This window comes from Physcomitrium patens, chromosome 14 (assembly GCF_059467195.1).
Source record: "Physcomitrium patens ecotype Gransden chromosome 14, ASM5946719v1, whole genome shotgun sequence".
Classification (NCBI taxonomy): Eukaryota; Viridiplantae; Streptophyta; class Bryopsida; order Funariales; family Funariaceae; genus Physcomitrium; species Physcomitrium patens.
In genome coordinates this window covers 12,172,516-12,186,589 of record NC_143423.1, presented here as the reverse complement: position 1 = coordinate 12,186,589, position 14,074 = coordinate 12,172,516, and the positions used below count along the sequence as shown (strand labels likewise).

Here is a 14,074-nt window from a genome sequence, read left to right as displayed (position 1 = left end):
AATTAAAGAATTTAATACATGAATAGGTGTTAATACATTGTCAACAAAATATTATACATAAATATATGTATATATATATATATATATATATATATATAAACACATACACAAAAGAGATAATAAAGTTATTTTTAAAACCAAATCAAAATCAACAAGTTTTAAAATATACAATGCAATCATTTTGTGTAAACCCACAATCAATCAAATCTATTGCACATATCATAAATTACAAGAATTCTTCAAAAAAAAGGATTGAACAATCCTTTGAAATGAAATTCTACTAGGATACATAAATCTAAAACTCCAAAATTTAGATATTACATATATGAGTTTATACATAAGTAAATTTATATATACATAATGCAATTGGTTGCAAGCAACACATTTAAAAATGTTACATTCTTATTACAAAAACTACAAGAAAGAAAGAAAAAATAACAAACATCTCTATTAATACATACTTTTAATAAATTTGTGAATAAATTATTAGCTAGTCAGCAATTTCAAAGATCTAAAGGCCACATCACTTACCATAGTCCCTTCTTCACAAATGCACCTACTTCATTTAAAAATCCTCCATATTACATGGACTAAGCAATGGCCAACTCAGTTGGTTTTCTTGACAACGAACTCTTACATTGTTACTGCCATTGTCAATGGAATGTCGCATTCAACTGCTCCTACAAGCACAATATACATTAGACCTTCATCTCTTCATCTCCGTCTGCAAAAGGTGCCCAGTCCTTAACTTTCACAAAAGTTCAGTTATTCAAACCCACTAGTTAAAAACCTTTGAAACCCACTAATTAAAACCGAAAGCACAAAAATGTGTAGAACAAAAGAATATCCTAGTCTCTTTTGATCTATGAAAGCATAGGAATGATAACTAGAGAATACGATACAATCTTGAGGGAAGGCAAAATTGTGAAGCCGCAGTCACCATAGTGGTCACATACAGAAGTTTACCAATTGTTTGTTCTTGGATTCAAGCGATGACGATCCTGGATGATCAAGAGAAAAGCTTGATGTGTTTTCAGACCCTTCCAGTGGATTTAGTCCAAGTGCACGCACAGATGCAGGTGTTTTCTTCGATGGGGGTAATGTTCTCATGCCATCCCTTGTCCTGTAAGTGAAAAGGTCGTAGTTGTCGCTAACGATACCTAGGCTCCGGACTTGTGCTAGTCTTAAAATCTTCAATAAATCTGTGAAGTTTGGTCTGTCCTCAGGACGTTGATCCCAGCAATTAGCAATGCACCACTTCAAGTAATCTGGACAATTCTCCGGCAGCGTAGGCCTCAAACCTTTTCTTATTTTACCTTGCAATTCTCCAAGCATCAAATCTTTCGATAATTGGAATGGTGGCCTTCCATTGAGAATCTCGGAGAACGTGATACCAAAACTCCACACATCAGCTTTACTGGGAGACGTCTCCTTTGAAAAGCCCTCTTTGATGAAAACCTCTGGTGCGCCGTAAACTTTGCTGCCCACATTGAAGGGAAGTTCGTCGGAGCTCCTCATTGCTACACTGAAACCTGCTAGTTTCACATGTAAATGTCCGCGGGAGTTGAGCTCTGGTATTTCATCCATACTAACTGCTCTAACCAAAACGGTATGAGGATTCAGGTTCATGTGTGCGACATCTTTGTTTTGCAGATGACACATTGCTTTAGCAATTTGAAGCATAACATCAATAACAACATCATCAGTAATTGGCGACTCGGAAGTGGATTGAGGTCTCCACCATGACCCAAACATGGATTTTGATTCTTGACTCGTTTCCTTGAGCTCCGCCACTAGTTTCAGATGTTTGAAAAGATCCGTAGGCAAAAGCTCCGTCAAAATTTGAGATTGCATGCACTCGTCAGCTTGAGATACACGATGACTTTTAGACCCAAAAGGAGCTTCCCAATACCGGAGAAATTGAACAACGTGTGGGTGCTGACAAACTTTTAGAAAGGCGGCCTCCTTCTTGGACACATGGTTAAGCGTTTTCAGTGCACATCTGCGCCCTAACCATTTCACATTCATAACTGTGCCAAAACCACCTATTCCGAGAAACTTCCCTTCCTCGTAGGCATTTAAATCCAAATCTATCATCGTCGCATTCTCAGTGTCCTCCAGCCGGGACCGCACATGACCCGCTACCAGGTACTCGAGGTTCTGTTGGTCATCTAGGTTTGTGCCAGCATACGAGTTCTGCAAGTCCCGCACCCTCCGCAATAGCTGTTCTTTATCTTCGATAGCAGCACCTTCCAGGACATTGTTGGGCAAATGTAGCTCTTTGAACAACCTTTCAAGCTGTGCTTCTGCATCTCTTAGAAGACCTAATTCAACCTGCTGGTCGCTTGACAGGCACGTCACTGATGCAACCGCAATATCCACCATTGACGTCCACCATCGCAAATCCAGAAGGATGTCCACAATGTCGTCCATGATGTGTGCCAAAGTTACTGCTGATTCCAGCCAAGTTTCCAGCTCGCAGCAGCAATTCCGCACCAGCTTCTCAGCTCGCTTCATCGTAAAACACATCTTCAACAGAGCTTTTCGTCGGATGTCGTCACAGTTGGAAATGGACCTGAGACGGACAGCCTTAGCTTTCAGCAAATTCTTTGTGTCTGCAAACTGTGCAGATAGATATTGACACTGATGCGAGTTAATTTGGACCTGTTGGCCATTTACTAAGTTCTGTACCAGCATTATGGACGATAAAGCTTCTCTGTAGTAGTCAACCTGAGAGTAGTCGGCCATGGCCACGGCTCTTGAAACAACCTGAGGTACGAGTGATGTTTCTGGCAGTTCTGGTAGTGCTGTTCCATTTGTCGGGTTTGTGGTAAGTATTCTGGTATCGCCCTTGTGATCCTCAAACGCAAACAAGTCATAGTTTTGTTGCAAAATACCTAAGCTCCGTAGTTTTGCAACCCTAAGCATCCCCCAAATATCTGAAAATGTTGCCCGCTTCTTAGGATCGTAATCCCAACAACTCTGGATACAAAATTTCAAGTAGTCTGGACAATGCTCTGGTATCCATGGCCGTGCACCATTCATTAATTTGTCCTTCAGATCACCCAGTCGCATGAATTCTCCATACGGAATTTTTCCACTTAAAATCTCTGCAAACATGATGCCAAAGCTCCACACGTCACCTTTAAAGGGATAGTTTTTACCGCCTCGTACATATTCCTTAAATGACAACTCTGGTGCACGATATAGAGAGCTTCCTACATTTTCAGTCAGCACGTTTGGATGCGAAGATACCATGTTCTCCCTGGAAAGTCCAAAGTCTCCCAATTTCACCTCTAGGAAGCCCAGAGAAGCGAGCTCAGGCACACGCACCTGTCTCACTAGCACATTGCCGGGTTTCAAATCTCTGTGAACTACGCCTTGACTGTGCATCTGCCACATAGCTTTTGCAACTTGGAGCATGATGTCAATGGTCACTGTAATTGAGAAGGGCAACACTGGGGTTCGTTCAGAATTATCTGTGAAATCTTCAATATTCCCGCAAAAAGAAACTTTTCTTTCCTTCAGACGGCGAATGTGCTCCGCTAAGTCTGAAGGCATACGTTCCATCAGCATGTGAGATCGAGGAGGTAGGTCTGGGTTGCTGGAGGGGCCGGTCTTCCAGTGGCGATAAAATTGCACAATGTGTGGATGATGAAACCTTCCTAAATTATCAGATTCGCACCGATCATCTGGATTGTCAATAATCTTCACAGCACAATCGTAACCACACCACATCACTTGAAGCACTTGTCCAAAGCAACCTAGTCCTATGGCTGCCTTGCATGTGTACTCATTCAGCTTGGGGTTGTTCCTACTCACGTCCTCGTCTTCCTTCAGCAGAGACAACACCTGTAGTGAAAGCAGGTCCGCATGGCTTTCTTCAGATCTACCGGTGCATGCTGTCTGTAATTCCAGAAGCTTATTTAGTAGATGTTCCCTATCTTTGTCAGCCGCTTCTTGGAGCTTGCTGCCTCTAGAAGATAAATGAGCCAGCATTGTCTCGAAGGCTTGATTTGCAAGCTTCACATGTTCTAATTCTACTTCTCTCTTCAAATGTTCCACCTCTACCTCCCGCATTTGTGAATACGACGCACTCGTAGTAGAAATGATCCATACGTAATCCAGTATTGCTTCCCACCACCATAAATGTAGAAGAATATCTAAAATCTCCTCCCTGATTCCAAGCAATGTAAGTGCTCTTTCGGGCCATGCTGATTCCTGGCTTTCACAACACTTCTGCAGCAGATCTTCAGCCTGCTTAATTACAAGGTACAGCTGTAGCAGAGCCACTCGCCGCCTATCACAAACATCATGCAGTTTGGATAACTCTTTAGATCGAGATTCTAAGAAGTTCTTCGTTTTCGCAAGCTCCTCAACTAAATACTTACAAAGGTTTTCGAACAGTTCAAGCGTTCCACCATGTACCAAGCAATTCCCTCCGTGAATAGACTTTATTGAAAGATCCAAGTAGTCAGCTTCGGAGAACACAAATTTGGAGTGATCAGTTTTGGAGTAGTCGGCAGCAGCCATTTGTAAACTCCAAGCGTTTTTCTGTGGAATATTGGTTTGAAAATAAACACTTTAGGATTCAAGTAGCAGCAGAGGTGTACAAGGAAACCTGCAGTGCAAAAATTGGTAATAAGAGGAAATGAGCATTGAGTAATCACACATCCATACGAAACAGAGCGTGGTAATCTTCACGAATACGAGGAATATTATCTTAGGTATTGCTATATAAATTCACCGAGGGTCAAAACATTCATCATACACCGACAGCTAAGCAAAATCCTATGCTGTAAAATTGGTCACAAACCAATAATTTAATCCAAGGCTGATGGAATTGTAACCATGGTCACGCCAGTATCGCTCAACAACAACACTAAACTAAAATAATACGGTCCTTGAAAAACTATGAGTTCACATGCAAAGCCCTCATTGGTGGACATAACTTCGCGGGGCTCATCTTAAAGATACCTATCGCACAAGCTAAACCACGTTGGACGGAAATCAAACCAATAGCTCACAAGCAACCACTCAAACAGGTTCCGGAGTGTCTCTTTTCACAGGAGACAGATACATTTGCGCCCTCATTTGAGAAACACAAAAAGCTTCTTGCTGTAAGCATCAAAACAACATTTGTTGCAAAATATAAACACAAGAAGCAGATTCGCAAGGTAGTCCAAGTCATTGTGATTTCCTCGATATACAACGAGCCACGACTCCGAAAATAACCACAACTCTTACCTCAGTTGATTTTAGGATGCCAATCATGCGAAACCAAACCATGAACCAAGTTTGCCGCTCTAAAAGAGCATTCCTTATAACCTCAATTCTCATACTACACAAGTTTGTCCTCTTCATGCACCTTTCCCGTTCATGAAAGCTAGAACTCCTCCCCTCACACATCTTTGGAGTGACTCATCTATCTGCCTGTCGGCATCGAGTTTCTGAAGTAGAGAATGTTCATATATTCAGCTACGGTCATGGCTATTGTAACAAATAGAATTCTAATCCTCTTGTCAAAAATCATAGCAGGGAAAGGAGGTCCTCACGATGAAGCGACTGAAACTCGTGTGCGCAGCCCTCAGTCGGCGAAGACTTATCCATGGCCAAGCCAGAAACAACAACGGAATCCACATGACATTAAATAGCAATCCATAATGTTCACGATCCATAATGGTCTACAGCAACCAAGCGACACATTGAATCACTAAGACCTACACACTCTTCGTTGGTTACATTCCACTAGAAACGACAGGTGCCTTCTGCGACAGAGGTGGGTATCAAGTACTGTATTCTTGTAAAAAACAAGACATAGCATCAGATTGCCGAACTTCAACGTCGACGCAGGTTGCTCATGAGACCTCTCCCGTGAAGGTTTTTCTCGAACTGTCGAACTGGGGACGAACAGGACTCCGAGGAACGACGACGACACAATCCTCGAAGGCTCCGAAGAATCAAGTGTCCGTCAGACGACGACTTTTCTTCACAAACTGACGAAGGTTTATCGGAAGCGGTCAATCAAGAGATCCGCGTCTGTACTGGATTTCGATGGCCTCCAGCACAAGAGAAAATTCAGTGCAGACTTTCCTTTCCGACTGCTGCAAACAGTTTTTTTTAGGGCTTAATGTAGGGTTTTAATTCCATGCGTTTTCTTTTTTCTCTTCATCGATCGAGATAACTGCTTCAAGATGCGTGCAAGTCTGTGAATGGGATACAAGATAAGAGTCGTTGTAAGTTATGCGAATGATATCAAATCATGGACATATTTTGTCATCCTAAAGAATTATTTCTTCCTGGTTGCTTTGGATGGATGGATGCACAAGAACATAATTGTGTCGGTATTGCTGGCAATAAGTTCGATATTTTGAAATAAATATTGCTGATATTATGGGTCGTTTCCAATGTTTATAGTTTTGAATTGGTACAGATGAAAATAATGTCATGCATTATATATATGATTAGAGAAGAATTTACATTAAAAAAATGTTCAATTGCATAAATGAGAATCAGGGTTCACCAAATTAAGCAACAAAGTCAGTTGGATTTTTCTAAAGATTCAAGTTTTAGAAAAATATTAGTTTTTCAAGTTATATTTCGAGAAAATGTTGATAACAATTTTATTGAACTATAAAAAGTAAAAATACAATAAATATATATATTTATTTTCATTGATCAAACAATATCAGAAATAATGTGTTTTGTTGAATCATCCCTGCAACAGGACTTTATGCTGATGGACAAAAATAGAATAAAATATTGGTCATCTGTAGCTGCCAATTGGGACTGCCTCCAACAACTTTGCCAGTTTTAAACTGCCCCGAATAAACTTTTCCACATACAACTACTCTGTTGCCCTGCAATCATATAAGGCATTTCCAAAACCATTAATGTCTCTTGAAATTGCCTTGATTTCCATTTTGTTGGCAAATCTTCTGCAAGTCTCTAATTTGGACCGGCAGTTTAGATTGGTGGACCCTTCTCTTTTTATTATGTTGGTTTTGATTGATTGTAATTTGTGTCCAATTAATAATCAATATCATGTATGCTATTGTTTGAGTGTGTTTGTTTGAGTGTAGGGCTCTTTTGTTAAAAACATGTGTGTTTGTTTGTATGCATGGTTACTAGTTTTAATACCCTTACCAAGAGTTTTGATTGTGCATAATGAAAAATATGGTGTTCAAAATAGTCTCTTTTGGATGTTCACTTGGATTTCATTCTTCTTTTGATTCTTGCGAAAATTTCAAAAACATCTTTGAGATTTCTTGAAATATCAAGGATACCCCCATATTCTTGATAATAGCACACATAATCCTCAATTTTGCCATAACATCAAATCCACTCCTATGTGTAATAATTTACCAAAAAATTTCTAATTATGCACTAGGATGGAGCCTAAGCCAATAGTGTCTTGTAACATGGCCATTAGGTGAAAGAAGAAAGGAAAGATTATATTATAGAAGAGATTAAATGAAAATATTTTTTTAAAATTAACTTAGAAATATAGATAATAGACAAGGAGGTAGTAAAAATTAGTAAGTAGTTATACTACCTTATTGTAAAAGAGGCTTCTATTTACTTTGTAAGGCCATAAATAAGGAAAAACTAAATAGATTAAAAAAATAAATAATATAGGCTTCTACAAGAGGGAGTTAAGAATAGTTTTAGCAAAAGTTCTCTCAAAATACCAAGAATTAATATCTAGAAAAGACTAATTATTAATCAGGATTAAAATCAAACCTTGAGGCACAAAATTGTATATCTACTGTAATTCTAAGGTTCTTTGGTTGATCAAAAAGAAGGATTTGAGAGCAAAGAGGCAAGGGGTTTTTTTAGAATTGGTTTCATGTGATTTGTAGATATATTAAGTGTTTGAAGGCTTTTCAAAGTAAGAGATGTACTTAGTGGTTTTTGATTTTGAGAAATAAAAAGAGGTTTATAATTTTGAGTATGGTGTGAGTGTTGTAGCACATTTATAAGTGGAAATTCGTAAATTTGTTATTGAGTTTTTCTTCAATGTATTTAAATTTTTTAATATTAATTGAATTGTTAAATTCAAGGATAAGAAATTTTTATTGGATTAGGATCTTAGATTTATTAAATTTAGGATTAGTGAGGATTTTTATGATCTTGAAAAATTTGTTAATTCAATTAAAGCAAAAATTAGTGCAAAAAATTTGGACTTAAAAATCTACATAATAGCTAAGTTTTAAAGTAATTGAATAATTTAGTAAAGAAAAATTGCTACTGAAAGTTCAACATCTGGCTTAGAAAAAAAGTGTGGCCAACATCTAAGAGGTTTAGAATCTATTTTTTTGATTGGTGAGTTTGAATTTTCTAAAATTTTATATACTTCTTAATTTCTTAGAAATTGAAATGTAGAAGAAATTTGAGTTGAGACTAATGGTTTGATTAGTATTTATTGAGATTTTTAATTAGCTATAGGAATGGATATAAGAATAAATTTTTCTTTCTATCCAAATTATAAGATGGCCTCAATTAAGAATTTCTTATAATTGATCATGTAAAGTAGAAGTAGTAAGAACAAGAACAAAGAAGAATAATACAAAACAAGTAAACAAATGTAATCAAGTAATTATACATTACAAAACTAATCATAGTCTGTTTATTGGAATTTCACTTAATGAAAAGTAAAAATAAAAAATAAAAAATAAATATTTCTAAATAGATTTTTTTTATCTTTTAAATGACATAAAAAACATATAAATCGAAGTTACTATGAGCATGTTATGACAGATTAAAGATAGAAGGTAAATAATAGAAAAGTTAAGTAAATAATTTTTACTTCAAGAATGACTTGTTTTAAGAGATCAAGAATTTAAGCCTCATCAAGGCTCACAAGTAGTATATATAGATTGTTAAGAGAGGCCACAAGGCCTTAGTCTTATCTTCCTATGTATATTCATGGTGTTATAATCTATATGGGACTTATACACTTTTCTTTCTATAAGGACTAGATTAACTGCTAGTCCTTCTATTTTCTACTAGTAAAACTTTTTTTTTTGCATTTTTGACTTCACCATGGTATTTAAAAACATCCAATGAGACTGAAAAACTTGAATGGCCTCAAAATCTTGCTTTATTTCTTTATAATGGCTCCCAAGGTAGTAAAATTTAATTTTATTAAGGTCTTGAAATCTTCTAAAAAAATTCTTGAAAAATTCTAAAAATAATTATAAAAAAATTCTAAAAAAATATATAATATTTTTATAATAATAATATCTATTTAAAGCTATATTTTTATCTTGGTGATTTTTTATTGTAATAAAATTAATTTACCTCTACTAAAAAATCCTATTTTTTATATAATTAAATAAAGACATGAAATTCTCTTTATGTTTTTTTTAAATACTAACTAATCATTGATAAGATTTTTGTAAATAATAATTATAGATAGGAGGCCAATGAAGATATTGGTCTCAATAACTAATCTTTAATACTTAATAATAAGTAAAAATAAAAAACTAACTAAGATAATTGCCTCCAAGACTTACTAAGACTCCATTTTTATGACTTTTCTTCCAATAAGACTTTTGTACTTATACTTCTAAATTATAATAAATAATTAAATAGTAAAAAAGAATTTCTAACCTTAATATTTGTATAATAAAATGACTTAAAATTATATTTTTAACTAATCTATTATTAGGGACCATATACAAGATAAGGATTCAAGACCAAGAAAATGAAGTTAGCTCAACATTAAAACAATAATTGGATACAAAGCAAGAAGGTCCTACCTAGACTACAAGAAGTGAGTTGTCAAGACTAAAGATCCTCTAAGCCTCGAGTCTTATATATATTAGGTCCTAGAAAGCTTTTGGAATCTTCTTCATTGACTTGGTTGAGATGGTTTGATTGGCAGGGTGTCTATTTTTTGTCTATCCATATCACAAAAAGTAGACAAGATTAAAAGAATGTAAACATATTATGGTCGTGAACTTGAACTACTGACTTCTATTATTCTAAACATTTAAAAAAATTGCCTCTTCAAAGGCTACTTCCTCCCTTTCTTTATGAAGCCAAGAATTAAGAATCTTCATGATGAAGCCATCTTACAAAGCTACTATTCTTCATTTTGTTACTTTTGGTCTGGATGGATGTCATTGATAGAACTTTTGAACCTTCATTTGTACATTTACAAGATTACCAGTTAGTTTCTATGTGTGATTGTTGATATTATATCCATGCCAATGGATTAGATATTCAAGTCTTCCATATCTTATTGTTGAATCTAATACCTCTTCTACCTCAAATTCAACATGATCATTGATTTCAACTATAAGAGGTAGTAGTTGTCTTTGACCTTGTATGTTCGATTCTTTATACCTTTCCAAAAGTAAAACATGAAAGATTAGATGAATCTTTATAGATGAAGGTAATTCCAAGCAATAAGTTACATTATTAATTTATTTCTGAATCATAAATGGTTCCAACCTTCAATAGTCCAACTTATCACATAGTTTATTGGTTTTTATATTGCGTCGAAGAAGCCATACTTTGTCACCAACTTGGAATAGAAGATGTTCCTTCTTCAATTCATTTACCAGTAGCTTATAATATTGTTGAGCTTTTTCTAGGTAAATCTTTATGATTGCTTGAAGTTTGGTCATCTTTGTAGCAAACTTCTCTATTGCTGGAATTACCAACTTTGAAGGTTCTATCATATCCAACTTTGGATGATGATTGTAGTTTGAGTAGAATAGCGTTTGTTATATAGATGCATGGATTGTGTTGTTATATACAAACTCTGGCAATGACAAATAAGAAGTCCAATTGTCTTGTTGATAGTTGATGGTATACCTCAAATATTGCTAAAGAATTTAATTGACCTGCTCTATTTGGCCACTAATCAATTCTTTGAAACATCCAAACCAAGTAATAATGTTCTCATATAAAAAGGTCGCTACTGTATTGGCATTATTAGTTTTTGTTGCTACAGCCTTAGCCCATTTTATTGTATAATTAATTGCTACCAAAATATATCTTTTTTGTCTATTACGTGAGGCTGGAGTGATTGCTCCTATAAAATCAATACCCCATTTTTCAAACGATGCTTATATTAAAATTGATACCAACAGTATGGCAGAAGTTCCAATAGGTCGACCAATTTGTTGATAAGAATCACAACGTCGAACATATTGGTGTGCATCTGAAAACATTGTTGGCCACCAATATCTATTCATTAAAACTTTATGAGTAGTAGTATCACCAGCAAAATATCCATAACAACTATCCAAATAATAGCCTCCTAATATGGTATACACTTCACTTTGAAAGATACAATGGCATAAAATTCCATCACATCCTTGCTTATACAAGGCATCACCAATCATTGTATATGGCATACTTTTTTAAATCAAGTATTTCTTAAATTTTCTACTATAAATAAGTAGAAATATTTGAAATGTCACATACTAAATCATTTCACTATATTCAGGTGTAATTACATCGACGGCAAATAATTCCGCATCAAGTAGGGCATCATTGATAGGCTCATTATCTAATATATTGGATAAATGGGACATGTGGTCCACATTGGCATATTTTGTTTTTGGTCTGACATTGATAATAAAGTTAAATTTTTGAAGTAATAACATCCACCAAGCAATGCATCCACTCAATTGAGATTTATTAACCATATACTTAAGAGCATCGTGATCAACATGAAATACAAAGTCATGACTAAGCAAATAATGTTGAAATTTTTGAATAGAATAAATCATTTCCAAAGCTTTCCATTCATTTGTAGTATAATTTTCTTTAGCTGCAATTAATTGTTGCCTAGCATAATATATTGGATGATTTAAATCCTTTTTATCTTTTTGATTCAACACGGATCTAATAGCAATATTAAATACATTAATATAAACATGAAGTAGTTTCATCCAACAAGGTGCAATTAGTATTAGTGTAGATACCAATTTTCGTTTCAATTCTTTGAATGCAATTGTATATTCTTCAGTCCAAATTGGACTAGATGCATTTGACATAGATTTCTTTAAGAAATTAGTTAAAAGCTAACATATGACTGCAAATGAATGAATAAATTATCAATAATAACTGACATGGCAGATAAAACCACGAACACCCGATATTATTTTTGGCTTTAATAAAGCCAATATACAAGTAATTTTATTTGAGTTAGTAGCAATACATGCCAGTGAGACAATGTGTCTTAATAATTTATCAAATAGTATCTCAAATTGTCATTTTTTTAAATTCAAAGAGATTCTAGAATAGCACCAACGATCCAAACACTTACCAAGATATTTCAAATGATCGACCTTTGTATTAAATATACAAAAATCATCTAAAAATATCTTCATTGAATGTTATAAATGATCCTGAAAAGCTTGCATCATTACCATGTGAAACGTGGCTAGGACATTACATAACCCAAATGGCATAACTTTATAAGCAAAGGTCTTTCAATCCATAGTGAAAGTAATCTTTAACTGGTCTTTTTCTACAATTTTAACTTGATTGTAATCCAAAAATCCATCCAAAAAAGAATAATATTTATGCTCGACTATCACATCCAAGATACTATCTGTAAAAGGTAAAGGAAAATAATCCTTCTTGTTAGCCACATTTAATTTATGGAAATCTTGATAGATTTGGATTTTTTCATTCTTCTTTGGCACCATTATAATTTGTGAAATCCATTCACTATATGGAACTGAATAAATAAAATTGACATCAAGAAGTTTGTCTAATTTTTCTTTTACTATAAGGAAATATTTTAGATTGAGGCAATATTGTCTTTGATAAACTGGTGTAGTATTCTCCTCCAAAATAATTTGATGCTCACAAACTTTAACAGCATGCCTTTCAAATCCACATAAGTCAATGCAAAAGAAGATTTATGATTTAAGAAGAAAGCCTTCTAGTTTTCCAATTCAATATCCTTAATCTCATTATATACTTGGATAATCTTCAATATTTCATTAGTACCTAAGTTGAGGGATTGGTACACAGATTCTTCAATAATATCCAATTTGATTTTTTTCTTTGGTAGGTAATCTTTCATATAAATTGACAAATTAGAACTACCTAATATAATTTAAATGTAGTAACTTTATTAACCGTAGAATTATTCATCCAATTGGTAATAATATGATTAAAGTTTGTTGTATCCTTTAGATATATGAAATATTCTCTGAGTCTTCCACATTAATATAATATTTTGTCATGTTGTGATTTGGCTACTATGTGAAAATAATGTGTTTATATATTTAATATATAATATATTGGATAACATGGTAAAAGCCATATTAGTAGATTTTTTTTTATTATAAGATGTAAATAGATTACAACTTCAAAAAAAGATAGTTTAAAAGGATTTCTATTAGAATTTATATGACTTTACTTCCTTATGATAGTGACTTTGAAGTTGATCTTATTAGTAGTAAGTTTTAAATATTTAGAGTCATCTTTATTAGATATTGGTGACCTTCAAAGTCTTATTTTGTTTCTTTTATATCGTATTTAGGACATATATTGAGTAAATCTTATAAAGAGAAGAGTTGGAGAGGGGTTTTGGTAGCAAAAAGAGAGTTTAGGGCATCCATATAGATGAATGGAGATAGATGATGAAAATCTCCATTCCCATTGGTCAAAAATCATAACCAATGGGCTTCAAGGAGGCTGCCTGAGGCCATATTAGAGATTAGGATTAGTCTTTCGAAGGCATTTGAGCTTTGGAGGCTAGAATCAGTAAGTTTAGGTTTTTGGCTATGGTTTTGGTGCAAATTTCATTTCATTTTGAGTTTATATAAAAGAGATATGAGTACTCAAAGTTAAAGTATTGATTTTATATCTACTATCACTCTTTTGGATATAATGCACGCATATAGAAAGCAATAGAGGATCGGCAACTAAGATTGAAGAAAGCACTCTCTTGGCTATACTTTTAAAATATTTTTTGATGGATTTTAAGCTAAAATAAAGGAGATATTGGCGGTTGAAGTCAGCACTTGCAAATCTAAGGGTAGTAAGTGATTTGAATTGCTAGTAGTTGTGTTTCAAGCTATATCATAGGCAATTT

At 34.4% G+C, this 14,074-nt stretch overlaps 1 protein-coding gene across 7 annotated transcripts; it reads right to left on the bottom strand.

The window, feature by feature from the left end:
- Window positions 1-309: 309 nt before the first annotated feature.
- On the bottom strand, window positions 310-6,064 carry LOC112291641 (uncharacterized). Of its 7 annotated transcripts, none has more exons than XM_024539346.3 (3): window positions 5,248-6,064; window positions 967-4,554; window positions 310-680 (listed from the first exon to the last, which is right to left on the bottom strand). In XM_024539346.3, exons 1-3 carry the CDS (start codon window positions 5,407-5,409, stop codon window positions 654-656), a joined length of 3,777 nt encoding a protein of 1,258 aa, XP_024395114.2. In that variant the 5' UTR covers window positions 5,410-6,064; the 3' UTR covers window positions 310-653. The 7 variants fall into 7 exon arrangements, with proteins under 7 accessions (XP_024395114.2, XP_024395115.2, XP_073395017.2 ...); XM_024539347.3 differs by having other exon boundaries at window positions 310-674; XM_073538916.2 differs by having other exon boundaries at window positions 5,556-6,024.
- Between the last annotated feature and the right edge of the window lie 8,010 nt (window positions 6,065-14,074).